The sequence below is a fragment of the Lissotriton vulgaris genome, chromosome 6 (genome assembly GCF_964263255.1).
Source record: "Lissotriton vulgaris chromosome 6, aLisVul1.2, whole genome shotgun sequence".
NCBI classification, from domain to species: Eukaryota; Metazoa; Chordata; class Amphibia; order Caudata; family Salamandridae; genus Lissotriton; species Lissotriton vulgaris.
In genome coordinates, this window is record NC_141694.1 from 1,099,711,696 (window position 1) to 1,099,730,534 (window position 18,839).

Below are 18,839 nucleotides of genomic sequence, written 5' to 3' on the forward strand. Positions count from 1 at the left end.
GGTCCCTAAGCCCCAACAAAACCCATGCCATAGTAGTGGGAATTGAATAACCGAGCATGTCTTTGATATGAGCCAGTATTTCCTCCCAGAAAGGCCTTATGTGTGGGCATTCCCACCAGATATGCTGGAAATCTCCCAGGAAACCACATCTCCTCCAGCATCTATCGGAGGACCCGGGAAAAATGCTTCGAAGCTTGGAGGGATGAAGATACCAGTCCATCACGGTCTTAAGGTGTGTTCCCCTGAGATCGACGGAGTGGTTAAACTTTGTAATATCAGACCATAAATGGGACTAATCCTCATCTGTAATGCCCGTTGAATAAACCCCTCCCACATTGATATATAACGGGGGCGCGGAGAGAGTGTGGTGGTAAGGAGAAATTTATATATAAAGGAGATCGTGCCTGTCATGGAGTTTGCCTTAGTGAGGAAGGATTCGAATTTTGTCAGTGGACGTGTCGCCGCCTCCTGTACTGGTGGTGCGAGGGTCCAGTGTAATAGTTGGTTATAGTGGTAACTCTCTGAGTTCTGGAAGTTGTACTCCTTTTTACAACTATCAAAGGTGAGGGGGTCATAATTGTGAAAAAGGTGCGTAAGGGCCAGGCATCCCCCCTCCCTCCAAGCATCGAATGGGCCAGGTTGAAGCCCTGGATGGAATGCAGGATTAAAATGCAAGGGCGTGAAGGGGGAGGGAAAGGAGGTCCATCTCTCGTCGCCCGACACAGAGTCCCAAACCTTGAGTGCTGTGCAAGCAGGGGTGCTAAGATAGGTATTTGCCGTTCTATCGCGCTTAGGGCGCCATACCAAGTCCCATATGGTTCGACCAGACACACTACGATCCATGTGCAGCCAATGTTTATCTCACTCATATTTTGTCCATTCTGTGAGAACATGTAGTTGGGCAGCCTTATACCATCGTAAAAGAGAAGCACGCTTGCCTCATACCATACGAAATTCAGGATCATAGTCTTAACTCGTTGGAAGAATTCCCTCTCCATTTTGATAGCCAAGCCTGAAATAGATGAAGGAGACTAGGCAGGAGAGTCATTTTTACAGCATGGATGCGACCCAGCCATGATAAGAAGAGGGGTTCCCATTTGATGAGCTCTGCTTGGATACTCCTCAATATGGGAGGGAAATTAGTGGTGTAAAGACCTCCTATTGTAGGTGTGATCCGGACACCCAGTGGAAGCGATGTCGCTGGATCAGCAAGGGATAGTAAGACATTGGCAGCAAACAGGGAAATTTTATGTTGATCCCTGTGAAAAGAATCCTCTGAATCACAGGGTTTGCTCTGATCGCTACAGCCAGGGGCTCAATGCTGAGAGCAAAGAGTAGGAGGGAAAGAGGACACCCCTGCCTGGTGCCCTGAGAGTGGAGAAAAGAGGGTGATTGTTTACCATTGATCAACACATGAGATCGAGGTTGGAGATAGGTAGCCCGGATCATAGTGAGGAATCTGTGAGCGAAGCCGAAAGCCGACATGCAGGTCCATTAGGATGGCGGACAGATCGCTCATGGATTGGCTGGAAAGTCAATTACCCCGCTGGAGAGCGCTCCCCCTCTCTTTGGCAGGCCGAATTGCCATTGGCAAAATGGTGATACTGCCCGAATTCTTATATGTTTTTGTGGAATATTTTTGTTACCTTTGAACCGCTGGAATTCCAGCCAAGGACTCCTTATATCCGCAGAGTGGTTAACTCGCTATACCATTTACAGTTTGATGTTTTACTGAGAGTAATTCACTGTTTTCCTATATAGACTGGTGCACATACACTGAGATTTATATTTTTGTTCTTATTGTTTACATCTCTAATTCTATAATCTTGATTAGAATGGTATTCATATCATAATTGTATTTTCTGATCTCACACATACCCTTTGTGTATATTCGCGCACTGTTTAACAGTGCATGTCACCCTTCAAACCCTGCTTCGACCTTTATTTTTAAATAACCCATCTCTTTCTGGTAACCGTTTCCCACACGTCCCCTTTAACGCTTCGCTTCTGCGTCACCCTTTTGCCTTCAAAGCTGCTTCGACCTTTATTTTTAAATAACCCATCTCCTTCTGGTAACACGTTTCCCACACGTCCCCTTTAACGCTTCGCTTCTGGGTCACCCTTTTGCCTATATTAACTTCCGGGTCACTACGTAACCCGAACCCGGTCACAACTAAGATTGTCGGCGTTTAGAAACTCGGTCTGCACTTTCACGGTAAGCGCTCTGTTCAAAGAACGATTCGATCGTTACATGTTGATACGCTCGGTAATCAGAGCACGAGTCTCTTTAAAAATTAAGCATGTTACACGCGCTTTCACCTCACGCTTTAATCTAAGCGCTATGTTATACGTTGATACGCTCGGTAACCAGAGCACGAGTTTCTTTAAAACTTTAGCGTGTTATACGCGCTTTCCCCTCACGCTTTAAACTATGCGCTATTTTACCATCCTTCACTCGTTCTCGTTAGTTCACTATTAATCACGCTGCACACCTGAACCAACCCTTATATATATTTTTTTAAGCACAGCAACCCGGTATCTTAACACAATCACAGGTTTGAGCATGCTTCGGCACAATTAAACCATTATTGGTCACAGTGCACCACCTAGCTAGTGAACATTTTATACTCCATATAAAATACAAACATTTTCTTCGTTTACAGAAACACATCCCCAGATGAAGGCATGATTGGAATGCCGAAATGCATTGGGATCATATGAGTGCAAAAAATGAAATTTGAATAACCAAATATATACTTGTGAATGCAACAAGCATTGAATATATGAATAAATATTCAAACAACTTTCTTGAGTAAAGTTTACAATCCTTTGTGAAACCTTTATGTAAGGACTTTTTTGGAACCCGGAGGACATCTCTCAGTGTTGAGAGTGCAACCCTTTTCATATTTACCACGCCTCCAGGCAGAAGGCGATACTCTGGAGTTCCATACAAACTGTTAAAACGTTCAAATCACGCTGTGCGCCCAGCAAAAAATCCTTTTTTCATTCAGAATTCCCTCCTAAATGGGCAGACTCCCCAGTGAAGTACCTGGGTATCTGGATCAGCAGGGATCACAAAGAGCGGTGGCGCTATAACTATGGCAGCCTCATGGAGTGGCTGGAAAGTCAATTACCCCGCTGGAGAGCGCTCCCCCTCTCTTTGGCAGGCCGAATTGCCATTGCCAAAATGGTGATACTGCCCGAATTCTTATATGTTTTTGTAAACCTCCCGCTCCCTCTTACCTCCGAATTCAAGAAGAGGCTTAGCTCAAATTTGATTTGCCTTGCATGGGTGGGCGGGCAACCCCATGTAGCCTGGGAGACCCTCACGCTCCTGTTTGAGCAATGTGCCTTGGGAGCGCATGATATGGAACTGTATCATAGCTGCGCACAGGCCCAATTCGGGCTCCATTGGATATATCCGACTCAATTTATGACACCCACTACCTCGAAAGTGACCAAGCAGACCCAACCCCATTACACATGGCATTGTTTCATCTGTGAAACTGCCCACGCTCTGGGATTGATACAGTAGGCTGCACGGTTTGGGCATGGCAGCAACTCTGTCGCAGAGCACATCTTGACACTTTATACGCACTGTTGGTTCTGCTCACTAGGCACCCAGCATTGCCATTCATGGATGAGGCAGGGATCTGTCAATGACTGCGCAAGCTCCAGCTGCATACGCTGGGGAGAGCTTTCCCTGATGGCATCTTCATCAGACTAGATGCCACACAAGGGGACGAACACACTGGCCTCCTCGATAGAATTACATACTTCCAGCTGCGGGCGGCGTTGTGATCACAATATGCATCGTTTCCGATCTCGCCCCCAACTCTACATGTTCTGGAAGCATTTTTAACTAATCCCTCACCTCGCAAACTTATAACACATCTCTATTCTGGCATGCAGTGTGAATCCCCAATAAGCATACCCCCTGCCCAGCGCGAATGGGAGGAAAGTCTGGGAACCCCATTTTTGGAGGGAGTATGGGCCTACAGCTGCACGCAGTCAAGAGATAGGTCACCCAATTATAGATTGAGGCATATTCATTTTAAATACCTCCACAGACTTTACAGGACCCCTGTATGGTATGTGCAAAGCGGGATTGAGCACGGAGGCGCAATGCGTACGCTGAGGAGTGCCTGAGGCCTCCTTCATGCACTTGGCCTGGGAATGCATGGATGTTGCGAAATATTGGGATTGCGTGTTTGATACGTTGGATGAAATGCTGGAATGCAGGTTGGAGCGCTCTCTGCTGACTGCCCTGCTAGGATATGTTAAGAACCTCCCGGCATGCACAAGAAGGCTGGCAGCCATGATGCTGCCATTGGCTAAGAGGCATTTGGCTATCTGCTGGGGCTGTAAGCGTAGGCTGCGTAGGGACGAATGGCTTAGGGATGATTCTTTCTGCCATAACCAACTGTCAGAGTTTAGGGAACTAATGCCTGCACCGGCACGTCCTCATAACATATGGGAACGCTTGCAAAGTTTTTTACGAACATACCCAGTTGACCATGCACATGCCCCCGCGGTGGAGGTGTAAGCGATCCAGGGATGCATGCGATGTAGGGGGGACCGTCCAGCACATCGGCGTACCCTTTTCTTTCAATTAGACCAGAGAGATACCTCTCACACCCCCCCTTCCCCTCTCTCCTCCTCCCCTTTCTCCCCGCCTCCCCAGATGATCCCCGCTTTAGACCTCTTTCTCTATTCTATTTTCTTTCTCCTTCCTTTTTGTTGACATGCGGCTGCTGCCCTCCGGACTGATATACAAATTGTTGTGATTATATGCAGATGACAGAACATTGCATGTACTGCTGGACTTCCACTCCTCATGACTTAGTAACTGTGTATTTGAATGTACACACGTAATTACTTGCCTTTACATGTCTCCCCAGCACCACTTACACCTGGTGCAATATGCCGCTGTCTGTACTTGCTGAAAATCTATAAACAAAGGTTTTTTTTAAAAATCAAAAGACTATTCCGTAGAATCATAATTTATGAATACTCCATTCACTAAGGAAGAAGTCAGACTTGCAATTCAAAATGTAGCAAATGGGAAAGCAACTGGGGAAGATGCCAAGCCATCGGAATTCTATTAAATATTTTTAACCCCTTCCATGCTCATGACGGAACGGTTCCGTCATGAGCGTCGGTTGAGCTGTGCTCATGACGGAACCGTTCCGTCATGAGCCAATAGGCTCATTAGAACCTTCAGCACAGCGCGAAAATTTGCGCCGCGCTGAAGGGGTTAAATGGTATTCTCCCATTATACGTGGATGTACTGATTAGTATAAATAATGGGAGGGAAATTCCAGCAACTTGGCAACATACTCTAATCTCTTTATTTTTTTTAAAGAAGACAAGCCTGTGGAGGTTTGTGGAATATACCAGTCTATCTCCTTGATCAATGCAGATGCCGACATTTATGCTAAAATCTTGGCCTGCAGGCTTTCTGCAATAATGCCACAGCTATTCTCAAGTAAACAACACAGTTTTTTATTAGGAAGAGAAACCACTGAACATATGAATATGGCCATAAGTATGTTTGATGCCGCAAGCAGGAGGGCTACTTTGATCATACTTGACCCCAAGAAGGCATTTCATAGGGTAGACTGGGAGTATTTGTAGGAGGTGTTATGCTACATGAATTAACAAAGGCAAATTGTGAAATTTGCACAAAAATTATATTACATCCAATACTTTATGTAGTGCTGATGGGTTAGGAATCAGCAACTATAGAGATGCACCGTGGCAAATGCCAGGAATGCCTGCTCTCCCCATTACTTTTTGCATTATATCTAGATCCCTATCTATGGAAGGTAAAAGAAGAAAGTCACATATCTGTGGTGAATCTAAATGAGTACCAGTTAAAGTTAGCCACATTTGCAGATGATATGGCATTTTTTCCCAGAAATGTTGAAGCAGCTATTCCTGCTGTTTAACAAATACAACAAACTGGGTGGCAGGGTGAGCAAAAAATGATGGATTAAACCATTATCTGTGACTGGGGATGAATGTTTGATCTGTTCAGCATTCCATCCATCATCTTTTCTTCTTGCCTTTGTCACCCTAAGTAGGATTCACTGGATTCAGTCTAGCCTGGCTGATAAGGGGTGATACCACAAGCCAGTCCCAGGAGGCTTATTTCTGGTCCAGGGAAGACCTAGCCTGGTAGTTCGGGCTGGATTGTTCCCATGAGGAGCAGGGACAAGACTGATTTGCATATAGCTAGGCCCCCACTGGGGTGGCGTGGTGAGCAGAAAATGATGGGTTAAACCCAGATCTGTGACTGGGAGGGTCAAGGTTTGATTTGTTTAGCATTCCATCCATCCATCATTTTTACTTTTTGGTTTTATTGCCCCAAATGAGAAGGGTAGGCTCAGACATAGGTCCCATGCTCCCTGTGCTATTAGATGCAGAATAGCCTGGCTGATGAGAGGCGATACCCTGAAACCAGTCGCAAGATGCTTGTCTCCAGTCCAGGGAGGTCCAAGCCTGGAAGTTCGGGCAGGACTGTTCCCATGAGAGGCAGGATATAGACTGATTTTCATATGACGGGGTCCAAACTGGGACGGCTTGGTGAGCATACAAACAATAGATTAATTCCAGATCTGTGACTGGGGTGAATGTTTGATTTGTTCAGGATTCCACCCTATATTTGCTAGTTTTGCTTTCATCTCCATAAGCGGTAAGGGTATGCCCAGACGTGGGGCCCATGCTCACTGTGCCACTGGATTCAAGCTAGCTTGACTGATGAGGTGTGATACCCTGAAACCAGTCCCAGGATGCTCATTTCCAGTCCATGGAGGACCTGGACTGGCAGTGCGGATTTGACTGTTCCCCTGAGAAGCAGGGTCAAGACTTATTTGCAAACAGCTGGGTCCAAACTGAGGTGGCGTGATGGGCAAAAAAGCCATGGATTAAATCCAGATCTGTGACTAGGGGTGAATGTTTGATTTATTCAGCATTCCGTCCATCATCTGGTATTTTTGCTGTTGATCAAATAGCCGCCAAGTGTGGGAGAATTTCAAGTTATAAATTAATTATCACCAATATGGCGGTTTTAACTAACATTATTATTGCACAAAATACAAATCAGAAATTCAAGGCAGTCAAATATTTGGGTGTATATATCTGAACCACTATGTATGAGATTTTAGCATTTGAATCACCATGCACTTCTTGGGATTATTAAAATATTAATGAAAATATGGGATAAACTCCATATATCCTTTATCAGGAGATTTCATCTAATTAAAATTACTATACTTTTTCATACTTATTTTATTCTAATCCAATACGTAGTCCTTTATCATTTCTTAAACAATTAAATTCATCTTTATCACGTTTGGATAAGGATTTAAGCAGTTCCGCCACACCACCAAAATGTTGAAACTTCCAATTCTAATGCTGGGCTGCCATCTGAAAAGAATTGGAAACCTGCTTTGTCCTTTGAAAAGGTTCATGGCAGTAATATATATTTGATATGCCTAAGTAGTAAGACTATGGGTTGGCTACCCCATCCCTTTGATCCCAACAATTACAAGCATGAAAGTTCAAGATACTATTGGTTACAATGGGTATAGCATTTTAATATTCTATCACTCAATTGGTATACCCAATCGGTGGAAAAACAGACCTACTGGAAATGTTTTAGGATGGCATACACAAAAATGGGTAAAAAGAGGTGGTTGTTCAATTAAGCTATCTCTTCAAGCATGAACACATGCTGTCTTATAGGATCTTAGTAATATAGATCTCCTCACCTGAAGGAGGATTTTTAAATATCTTCAAATGAGGGACTATTTACTGAAGAGCACATTATTAATGTATAAAATTGAAATAATGGAAATACTGAAAGAGAGCTTCAAATTGTACTCCTCAGCTAGCGGGGAAATGTACTGTGGCTTTACATCTCCACATAAGAACTGCAATAATGTTATAATGCATCAGTCAAGCAAATAAATATCTGTGGGCAGCCAACTTATTATTGAAATAATATAAAACAATGCATTGATTATATTTTTCCTTAGCAGGCTGGACTCCTGGAAAAAATCCTTTGCTCTAGATGCCCTAGATGCACCATGGAAGAGGCAGATGAAATACACATGGGTGCCATGTGTACCAACGCTTAGGAATTAGTGGGACTAGATAACAAATACGTTAACTGGAAATACAGAAACCAGGATTAAGTTTAGTGCTTTGTTTATAATATTAGGAGTAGACATTGAACAGTGAAGTAAAGGTTTAAACCACAACTAATGAATTAGCAAGTGTTTAATTATAAGGTGCAGCTGATAATCAGGAGCTCCCTCACCTACTCTCCATCAACGATCTACCGTCCTTGGAATCTCATGACTTCACAAACCTTGGTCACTGTGGTAACAAGAAAAGAAGTACGGGGTTTGGAGAATGGAGATGGAGAACACACACATATCATACATTTGTGAACAATGTAACTTTACAACATTTCTCCTTTCAATACAGAGAACAATAATAACACTTTACTTTATTTAATTTATTTATTTATTTATTTTATTTTAAAGGTTTTATATAGCACTGGCTGGACCCAAGGGTATAAGAGTGTTTTACAAGGGTCACATGAGTACATATGAAAGTAGCAAAAAGAAAATGAGGTAGCATTCAAGTCCAATTAAAACAATAGAAAGTATCTCAATTTATACGATCTGGTTACAACAAATTGCGATATTCAACAGCAAGTCAAGAGAAGAGGGGTTGACGTGGAGAAGGGAGGATAGAGAAGAGGGGGGCAGGATGTAAGAATGGTGAGAGGCTGTGAGGGGGGTACGGAAATATCAAGTATGTCAGGCAGGGCCTATGAAAGAGATTAGTGAGACAGAGCGAGAAGAACAGTAAGAAGTGGAAAAGGGGTGGAGAAAGGGTGTTGGGAGATCAGAAGGGGGATCCTAAACAGTAGGAAAGCGGGTTGGGATATGAGCCCAGAGAAGGGGTTAAGGACCCCAGAATTTGCTGAGAAGGTGTAGTTTGAGGTCTTTTTTGAAGCTGAAGTAGGAGGGGTTGCAACGAAGTTCCTTACGGAGTGCATTTCAGATGGTAGGCACATTTCCGGAGAAGGAGCGTGATTGTGTGGACTTCTTGTTTAACAGAAGAGGGACAAGAACGAGAGTGCTTGAGCTCCTCAATGTTCGAGAGCAGCCCGCTTTGAGGAGTTTATCTGTGAGGTACAGCGAGGTGTGCTGATGCACGGCTTTGTACATAATGCAATCGGTCTTGTCTTCAATGGGAAGCCAATTGAGGGCTGTAAGGGTAGGCGAGATATGATCAAACCTTTTGAGGCCGGTAATGAGCCTAGCAGCGATGTTAAGAACAGATTTGATTGGTGCTAAGTGGAATTTACGTGTTCCAGAGAGAATGGCGTTACCATAGTCGATTTTAGGCAGGACCAGTGATTGGACAACTGATCTAAAGTCATCAGCTAGAATGAAGGGTTTTAATTTCTTGAGGTGACAGAGAGTCAAGAAAGCGCTTTTGGACGGGTTTTGTATGTGGGAGATGAGAGAGAGGTTCTGGTCAATGTTAATTCCGAGGGATTGAATCTTATTCAAGGCGTCATTGAGGTGTAGCATGTCAGAGCAGGATTGAATCTTATGATAAAGTTGAGTGTCATCGGCGTAGAGGTAATACTTGATTCCTGCATGCTTAAGAATAAGGGTGAGGGGTTCCATAAAGAGGTTGAAAAGAGAGGGAGAGAGAATAGCACTTTAAAGGGGAAATTATCAAAAAACTTAACACAAATAAATGTGTGATACATCAAGAGAGAAATACCAAAAACTCTACAAACTGTGACTAAAAAACTGCGTATATTTTATCAATTCAGCACAAAATATTGAAATCTAGTGACAAACAATGTTTTCTTCAACCATTTCCTGCAAATCAACACCAAACCACTCAATCCTCTGCACAATTCTCAATCACTCCTCATTGGCCATTTAAATCACATCTCTTTCCAATGCGTTTTCATTCTAAACTGTGTCTCTATCATCCATTATCATGAAACTCCTACACCCTTTACTGATGTTTTCACTGTCTTCCCTCAATCATCAATGTTGCTTTTTATTGGTTTTCTTTTTGCTTTTGTCTTGTTTTTCATACAATATAATGCAACTATCCTTTTCTTCCATTTTTTACAATTGTCAGTACTATATGCCAATTATGTGCGCACTTTACGACCATGTGCCAGAGAATGCATTTCTTCCATCATTCCTCCTTCCCAATTTGATTTTCACAAAATCACTCTCAGAAACTCTTCTTCTTTTTGGCTCATCACTCTCCACGCCCTTATTTCCACTGGTCTCCAGCTACTGAGATTTCAGTTTTCTTCTGAGTACTCTTCCTCTCATACTCACAATTGGCAACTCACCAGTAGATCCCTTCCTTGTAGTATTGCACGTCTAAACCAATATATCTACAAGAGTCCTTACTTCTTTCCTTACTCTCAGAGCCATCTGAATGGTGCCCTTGGCCACCCCATCTGCTCATTCTACTAACCCATTTCCTGAGAAGATTATACAAGGGATGCATGCATATATTTGATCCCCTGTCCTTTTAAAACCTCCTGCATTGATACAGATATACATTGGGTCCTGTTGTCTGTCACAATTACTCCGGACAGCCTTCTCTTCTGAAAGTTTTATTTAAAAAATGGATGACAGTTTCTATGGTGATGTTCCTCACAAATTCCACCACCATCCATCTTGAGAATATGTCTACCAACACTATAGCAAAACACTCCTTTCAGATAAATAATCCAAAAGACAAAATAAATCTACCCTTACTTTCATCTAGGCTTCTTCAGAATCAGTTAAAGTACCCATAGCTTCACCTCCTAATTGCAAACGCATCTGACTCTCCCTTCACAAATCCCAGGCCTTTACCTCTTCCTTGACTTCATCATCTATTCTTGGCCACCAAAACGTTTCCTTCAAATGTCTTTTGGTAAGTGATTGACCAAAATTTCACTCATAAATTAACTTATTAACTCCTTCCTTTTAACTCCTTCTGGAAATATATATATGTTCCCTCTCATAACTATCACCTCTGATCCATAGACAATTCATGTCGAATTTTAACATCTGCGCACATGAATACACAAATTTGCTTTTCTCTAACCGACTGTCACAATCACTTACAATGAATCCCCCTCACTCTGTGCAGCCTTTTCCCTTTCTTCCTTTGTAATTGCATTTTGCTCATCTTCGGTGTTCACAAGGACACTAATCACTATTTCCATTACCCTTCCATGTCAAAGGAAGTCTTGATAAACAATCATCAGGTACATTCCTCCAATCCTCTACATAGTCAATGTTATATTTGTACTCTTATAAATGAGATGCAAATCTGGCCAATCTTGCTGAAACTGTGCTAATTTCCCCTAGTTGTAACGCTTTAAGTAAAGGTTTATGTTCCTTGCATAATGTGAAATAGGCTCTTCACAAATAGGTATGAAAATACTCAGCCCCTCATGCAGCTGCAGGAGCCTCACACTCACTCAATATCTGCATAATTGTGTTTAATGACACTAAATTCCCTGGAGGCAAATTCAACAGGATCTTCAACTCCCCCCTATATGTTGTAATAAAACTGCTCACAACCCATGAGCACTGGCATCCAAATTCAATTTACTTGTGCATTTTGGTTCAAACAAAGTCAATATTCGATTGTCACTAATGTCGTATCTGAGCTTCACAATAGCATCATCTTGTATCATTTCCCAACAAAATTCCTTCCTTTCCTCAACAATTTTCTCAATGTCTTTGTTTTTTTTCTGCAAAATCGCTAACAGATTTAGCATAATATTAATTTAGTCCCATGAAGTACAGTAAGTGATCTCTTCATTGGGATGGTAGAGCCAATATGATACGATTCACCAAGTCTTCTTTAGGCTTAATACCCTGCTCTGAAACAGTGTATCCTAAGTACTCAGTCTGTTTCACTAGAAAATTAATTTCTCTTTACAAAGTTAAAACTGGCTTTCGTCAATATCTCTAACACTAACTAAAACCCTATTATGCTCCTCCACTGTGGCACTAATAAGTTAATGTCGCCCTGAAAAAAAAAACATATGGCATGTTTTTAAACAAACAATTCATCATGCACTTAAATACTCTTGAAGCTAACGCTAACCCAAAAGGATGTCTAGTAAACTGGAAAACTCCTTCCATCATTAAAAAAGCAGTGAGCCGCTTGGATTTGGGATGTAATTTAATTTGGTGATATGCAGACTTCAATTCTAGTCTAGTGAAAAATCTGGAGCCAATGAGTAATAAAACCATCACTGAAATGTTGGGTAAATGGAAGCTGTCCATCAATATACGTCAGTTTAGGCTCCTTAAGTCCACACACATCCTTAAATGGCTATCTTCTTTTTTTCTTATTACTACCAGAGACAACCACTCTGAAGCCTCAACGAACTATATACGGAATATGTCTCATTACAACGTGAGGGATTACATTGCATGCTTTTACAACACAGTCATTACAACGACCGCATTGTTACAATGAAGTACCATTACAGCGCAAGTCACTACAACAACTTTCTCTAGATGACATGCAAAACTTAAGAATAGTATAATTTACTATTCCAACTCCAGTGTGTGCAACAGTAGGGAAGGTGTTGGAATAGTAATTTATACTATTCCTTAGTTTAGAGCACCAGCTAGAGCAAGTCTTTGTAATGATTTGCGTTGTAATGGTACTGTGTTTTAGCAACGCAGTTGTTGTAACAACCACGTTGTAAAGGTTACGCGATGTGATGACCGCATTGTAAAGGTTGTTCCCCCTCTATAATACCTTCATTTTGCATGTCTTCCAACATTTTTTTAACTTCACCCCGGACTGCTGTAGGAACTCTCCTTATGTAATCTCTTACTGGCACTATGTCATTATTAAGTTTTATTTCGTGTACATACCCCTTCAACTATTCAAATGTGTCTTGGAAAACAATATTAAATGTATCTACTATGTCTTCTATTGACTCGCTTCCTGCAACATGCAACACCTGCTCCTCAGACATGGGATCTAGAATTATATGCAGACCATATTGCTGGACCCACCCTAAAATAGCAGGACCACTCTGTAGCAAATACATTTGGCCTTTTGCCACTCCATGTATCTTAAAATCAGAATGTCTCCTCCACCATATCCTTTAGGCTGTATATCCCTATGTTGTAAAGTGTGAAGCCATGTCTTTTCAAATCATATCTTCAGAATAAATGTGTACATAGACCCTGGATCAACCTTTGACTAATAAGCAAAGTCAATTTGGTCATGCCTCTCCTTTATCTTCAATGCACAAAACCCTTTCTTTATCTTATTTTATACATCCCACCTGCATTTTAGACATGTCTCTACACACTTTTGTTATATGATCTAGTTTCCCATACTTTGAACAATCCTTGTCTCTTGCTAGACATCCCTTAAAGTGTGCAGCATTTGACATGCTACCACACCTATAACACCTTCAAATTACAGTTTGTTGTTAGTTTGCATGTTTTTATGTTTTTCTATAATACTTCCCAAATAATCTCCTATACTGTTTAATCTCTTAAAAGATTTGGCTGCACTGTCTTTTCTCTGTACAGCATTGACATGCTCATCTCTCTTTGCATCTCTTTATTGCATTTCTCACATGTATAAGCCTGACTCTTCTACAATGTTTGCAATTCCTATTGCATCACTTAATGTGGGATTATGTGCGGCCCAGAGTTTCTCCAGAATTTCTTTCATTATTGCACTGTACAATAAATTGATCTCTAATCTGATCTGTCATTTCACCAAAGTCACACTTCACCTCCAATTCTTTTAGTCTAGTTACAAACTGACCCACTGTCTCATGACTTCTTTGTGGCTGTGTATAAAATGTGTGTCTACATATATCTTACCTTTTCTTGGATTACACATACATATCTGTTATTTCTGTGTTGTCTGCTCCCATAGCAACAGATAGAATTAAAAACCTGTAGCCCCTCCTTGCTAAAGCATTGATTGAAAGAGGTCTCTTCCTCATTGGTTTAAATGTAGTCAGTCAGTTGCTTCAAGTCCACTTTTCCCATATAACTGGCGGTGGACCAGCTAGAGGCAAAAGCATTGGGTGCGCAGCAACTGATTGTAATGAATAGTTATCCATTATAACTATTGAATAAGCATTTGTATTAAATACTTTAAATGTCAGTAAAGATTAGATAAATTAGCCCTTCTTCTCTTGTTACTAAGAGACAATGGTTCTTTTCCCCTCTTTGTTACATAAATCCTTTTGTAGAAAGAAGTAAGCCTAGTCAAAAGTGTCAGGCTTGGCAAAATGCAGACGGTCGCAGAGGGCGCAACATACTCCCGACTAAAGTGGAAGGAGGTAAACATGCATGTGTCAGGCACATGCCTGGTATCTGCTCCTCATGTTAGAGAATACATTTTATGAATAGCCCTCAATAAAGTTTACCTGTGTGGATGGAGAGCAAACATCAATTAGCCCTGTTAACCAGGTTATCAACAAATTCAAGGGATACTGTTCTAGTTACTCTGACACCGGCTTCAAGAATATCACCATGTCGAACACCTTCAGCCCAGCAAACAGTTCTAGCTGAGTGCCAGTTCAAAGAGCTGCAAGAAGATAAAAATTGGATGTAACCACCGCCTAAAAGTAACACAAAGTAGAAAGCAAGGTGATATAATGTTAATGGAAGCTTACTGTTCAGGACCCTTCGCACTGACAAAGATTGCAGCAGTCGTGACCTCGCTCTGAATTCAAGAGGGGTTTTAAATTGTTACCATATTGGCTCACACTGTGAACCAAATGTGATCATTTAGCCGCAAAAAGTAAAGTTCTGCTCCTGCTCTCACCGATGAACTTGTGAACAAGGTACCTCTAATTTCTAATATGTTGATAAACACATCCTGGGCTCTACTTCCTGACTTTTGGCTTCCATCTAAAACAGGCGCTTGTCGCCAAATTGAAGTAATGGTTTGAACTACAAGTAATGAATTAACAAGTGTATATCAAAAGGATCAGATTAATATTCAGAGCTCTCTCATCTGCTCAGCATCAACCGCCAACCATCCCTGGAACTGCTTGACCTCACAAAGCTTGGTCACTGTGGTAATCATGAATGACGTACGGGATCTGGAGAACGGAGACGCAAAAACACATATATCGCTCATTCTTGTACTACTTAACTATTACAAAAAACAGCTTATACCTCTGGCTACCGTAGCCTTTTATTTTGTTACAATCACAGTAACTAAATTCATTATTGCTAAATATTTGACAAAATTGAGATTTACCTTAATATGCACATTGGTGGCAGAAAACGTCCGCTATTTATTAAGCTAAATGCGCACTTTACAAACTAAAGATGGAGCTGGTAGGAAATTAGATCTGGAAATATGGGGCAAGTTCAAACCGTAGTATCATTGAAGATACAGTTTAAAAATGTACTATCTTGTTCTCTCTTCTAATCTATGATATATGTAGGAATATAGTAGCATTTGATTTGTAAATACTTATTTTGTCTTACCTAGATTAAAAAAAAGAAACAATATAGAAGACGTTACTTTTAGGTGATCTAGAACAGGAGATTGAATACTCCAATCATATTATTCATATCCAGAAACCAATACTTAGAACATAAGCTGAAAGCTCTTATGTTAGGTTAGGTAATGAAGTTACATAATGGTGACTCTATCATTTGAAAAATGTTTGTGTGGAAATCATAAATGGAACGTAAATTACTGTACTACTAAACATACTTGCGCTTTGACGTCTGACTCCTCATTTACCCATTGTTAACTAACCCTTCCCTGTTTCTGTTCCTCTTTTTAGAGAACGTATTTTATGACAAGCCCTCAGTAAAGTTTGCCCGTGTGGATGGAGAGCAAACACCAATCATCCCTGTTCACCAAGTTATCGACAAATTCAAGGGATACTGTTCTGGTCACTCTGACAACTTCTACAAGAATATCATCATGTCTGACACCTTCAGCCACAGCACAAAATTCTAGCTGACCCCCAGTTTGACGAGACGCAAGAAGATGAAAATTGGATGTAACTGGCGCTAAAAAGAGACACAAAGGAGAAAGCAAGGGGGCACAATTTAAATTCTGCTCTTGCTACAGCATGATTCACAGAGTGCATGCACAAATGTTTGGTTTTCTATGTTGGGTCACATTGTCAAGGAAATTCCCGCTATGCGTTTAGTCTAAAAAGACGGTTCGATTGTGTGCCTTCTCACATTGTGCCTTTAGCAAGTATAAACATGTTCTCACAAAAAAGATTGAGAAAAAAGGGATTCTATTGATTAGGAGAATCAGGAAACAAAGAAAGCAATGCCGTATGAGCTATTCTTGATTCCTCCCACCACTACCCTCACAAACAGAACCTAATTATATGAATCTGTTAAAGGAATACTTTCATTTCTTTCCTTTCTACTGATATTATTAAAAAAAGATGAGATTTATTATAGAGTGATCGATCTGAGACATTCTTTATTCCCTAGACTCAGCTTTTTGAGGAAGCATTATTTCATTGATGTATTTTGAACATTAAAGTCAAATGAGCCTTTGTCTGTCTTCCTGAAGCCTGGAAAAAACTTTCCCTTTGAGTTAGCGTTGCCAGTTAGTCTTAGAATTCAGGAACAAAACATCATAGCACCCAGACGGCAGCAAGCAACACCCTTTCTCATCAGTGCCAGGATACCCTCCCCGGTGATATTTCTGCTGTACACAGACACTTAACGTAACATGAAATAACATAACAATATTCTGCCTCACTTCTGCACTGTATGTGTCACCATCAGCTTTCCAGTGTGAGAAAGCAATGAAAGCATACTTCTCTCTGAGTTTTCTCCTTTTATTTTAGTTTTAGACATACAACAACTATATCCATCATAGTTGCAATAACCGTGCAACAGCAATACAATTTTTCTTGCCATGGTGGCTTTAAGTTGACTGTGAATATCATGCATACATCTGCAGTCTAAGTGCTCCTGGACCAGAGGCATAAATGTTCTCATACTGTGATAGTAAAAAGGAGTCCTCAAACTCCCGGAGAGATATCTTTGATGACGAAAGAGTTACAGATATTTATCAAATGGTTGTGCTCCTGCTAGGATGCGACTGAAACGTGCTAGCAATTTCGTATCCAGTCAAATGAGTGGTGGCCTGAAAAAGGCAACTCAATTTTTGACACGGATTGTAGTTCTGGTTAGACCATAGAGCGAAAGGTCCTCCTAACTGGCCTAATAAACTTTTTAAAGATGCAATTCAGTGAATAAACAAAAATATTGTTGTGACACCCCAAAGGGGTTGTATCTCTCTGAGTCAGGCTGAATGATGCCAGCCACATGCAAAGGGACAGCTGAATAAATCCAGCCAGGCCACACTCTGCTTGGGTACGGGTTTGTACATCACGCAATCACAAACTGCTGGTCTGAACAGAATTTCACTGAATACGCAACCCAACCTTTATTTAACCAGCCAGTGGATAATATTTGTTAAATATATTATATATCCTTGTAAATAAAGAAGTGCAAATGTGAATATTAACATTTTCAAAGATGGTGCGAAACTTGGAATCATTTATGCCAAACTGCTGTCGTGTAGCTAATGGAGATTATAGTTTTTTATCTGAAATGCTTCAGTGAATTTACCTGTTGGAGGTGACTAGGAATTTGGAAGCAAACTGTATGGAAACAATGTGGACAAGCAAGTGAAGTAAAGTAGATCTAGAAAATGTTGTTAGAAAAAAAGAACTGTATTTGCAAAAGACCTGCTGTTGCTGGCTTCTTGCAATGGCATCTTGCAAACTCTATGATTTTCTAAACCAAAAAGAGGTTTTTACTACCATGTAGTAGAGTCTTAAACGCCCCAAGCCTATTAGTTGTTCTCACATGCTCTTACTTTTCAATTTGACTTGCAACTTTATGCTTATGCTTTCCCAGCTATTGATGTGTCTTGCTTTGTACATAATTATTTATTTGTATGGTTGACCATGTTCACAAATGATTTCCCCCATTCCTACGCATTGTCATCCTCAAGAGACTCTGTCATTCGTTACCCATAGAAGAGAAAGACAAACGTGGAAAAAGGTTTCTAAGCTTAGATTTCAGTTTTCAGTCATTTTCTCCAACAACTGTAGCTCCATCTCTTTGATGGTTCAGGAAAACAATGACTGTTTAAATTGAAAAGTAAATCAGTGACGCTTGAGGTTATTGGTTTATAGTTTGTTTTTTTTTCTCCAAAATAAACAGATATTATTGTCGTTATTTGTGTATTTAATGTATGTGTTCTGGCAATAAATTCTGGTTCATGAGCATTTTTTAAGCATGTCCATTAATTAAATAAGAGAGTGTTATAATACAGGTTTTATGTGGAACTTTAGATTAGTAGCCAAATCTTGACTGAGACAAGTTCATAAGTTTGGAGCAGGCAGTAATTACAAACCTGCATCTCCCAATCACATGCCTGCAAAACGAGATTGACCATAGTAGATGATTCTTCTTCTCTGACATATATGTTTGCATTTGTTCATTAGTCAGTTGATGAATCAGAAGGTGAAGATATTCTTGTTCCACTGTAAGAAAATTGGGTTGTTGGCTGGCTGGGGTGTCAGCCCTGGTCAAGCAGCAACCTCAATCCTTATTCGAGTGAGGCAGAAGCCAACCTTAAATTAACCTGTGCTCAACCCTCTGGTAACTTGGCATGGAGCAGTCAAGCTTAACTTACAGGCAATGTGTAAAATATTTGTGCAATACTTCAAACAGTAATAAAATTAAAACACCACACGAAAATAAACCCAC

The 18,839-nt window shown here is 40.9% G+C and overlaps 1 protein-coding gene across 3 annotated transcripts in view; it reads left to right on the forward strand.

The window, feature by feature from the left end:
- The window catches only part of ADGRG6 (adhesion G protein-coupled receptor G6), a 653,874-nt gene extending 635,519 nt beyond the window's left edge, over nt 1–18,355 (forward strand). For all 3 annotated transcript variants that reach the window (XM_086927164.1, XM_086927162.1, XM_086927163.1), the window contains one exon: nt 15,866–18,355. Coding sequence is in view for 2 of the 3 variants with exons in the window: in XM_086927162.1 (XP_086783288.1) it covers nt 15,866–16,044 (179 nt within the window). In the remaining variant the exon portion in view is untranslated. The remainder of the gene's footprint in view (nt 1–15,865) is intronic.
- The last annotated feature ends 484 nt before the right edge of the window (nt 18,356–18,839 follow it).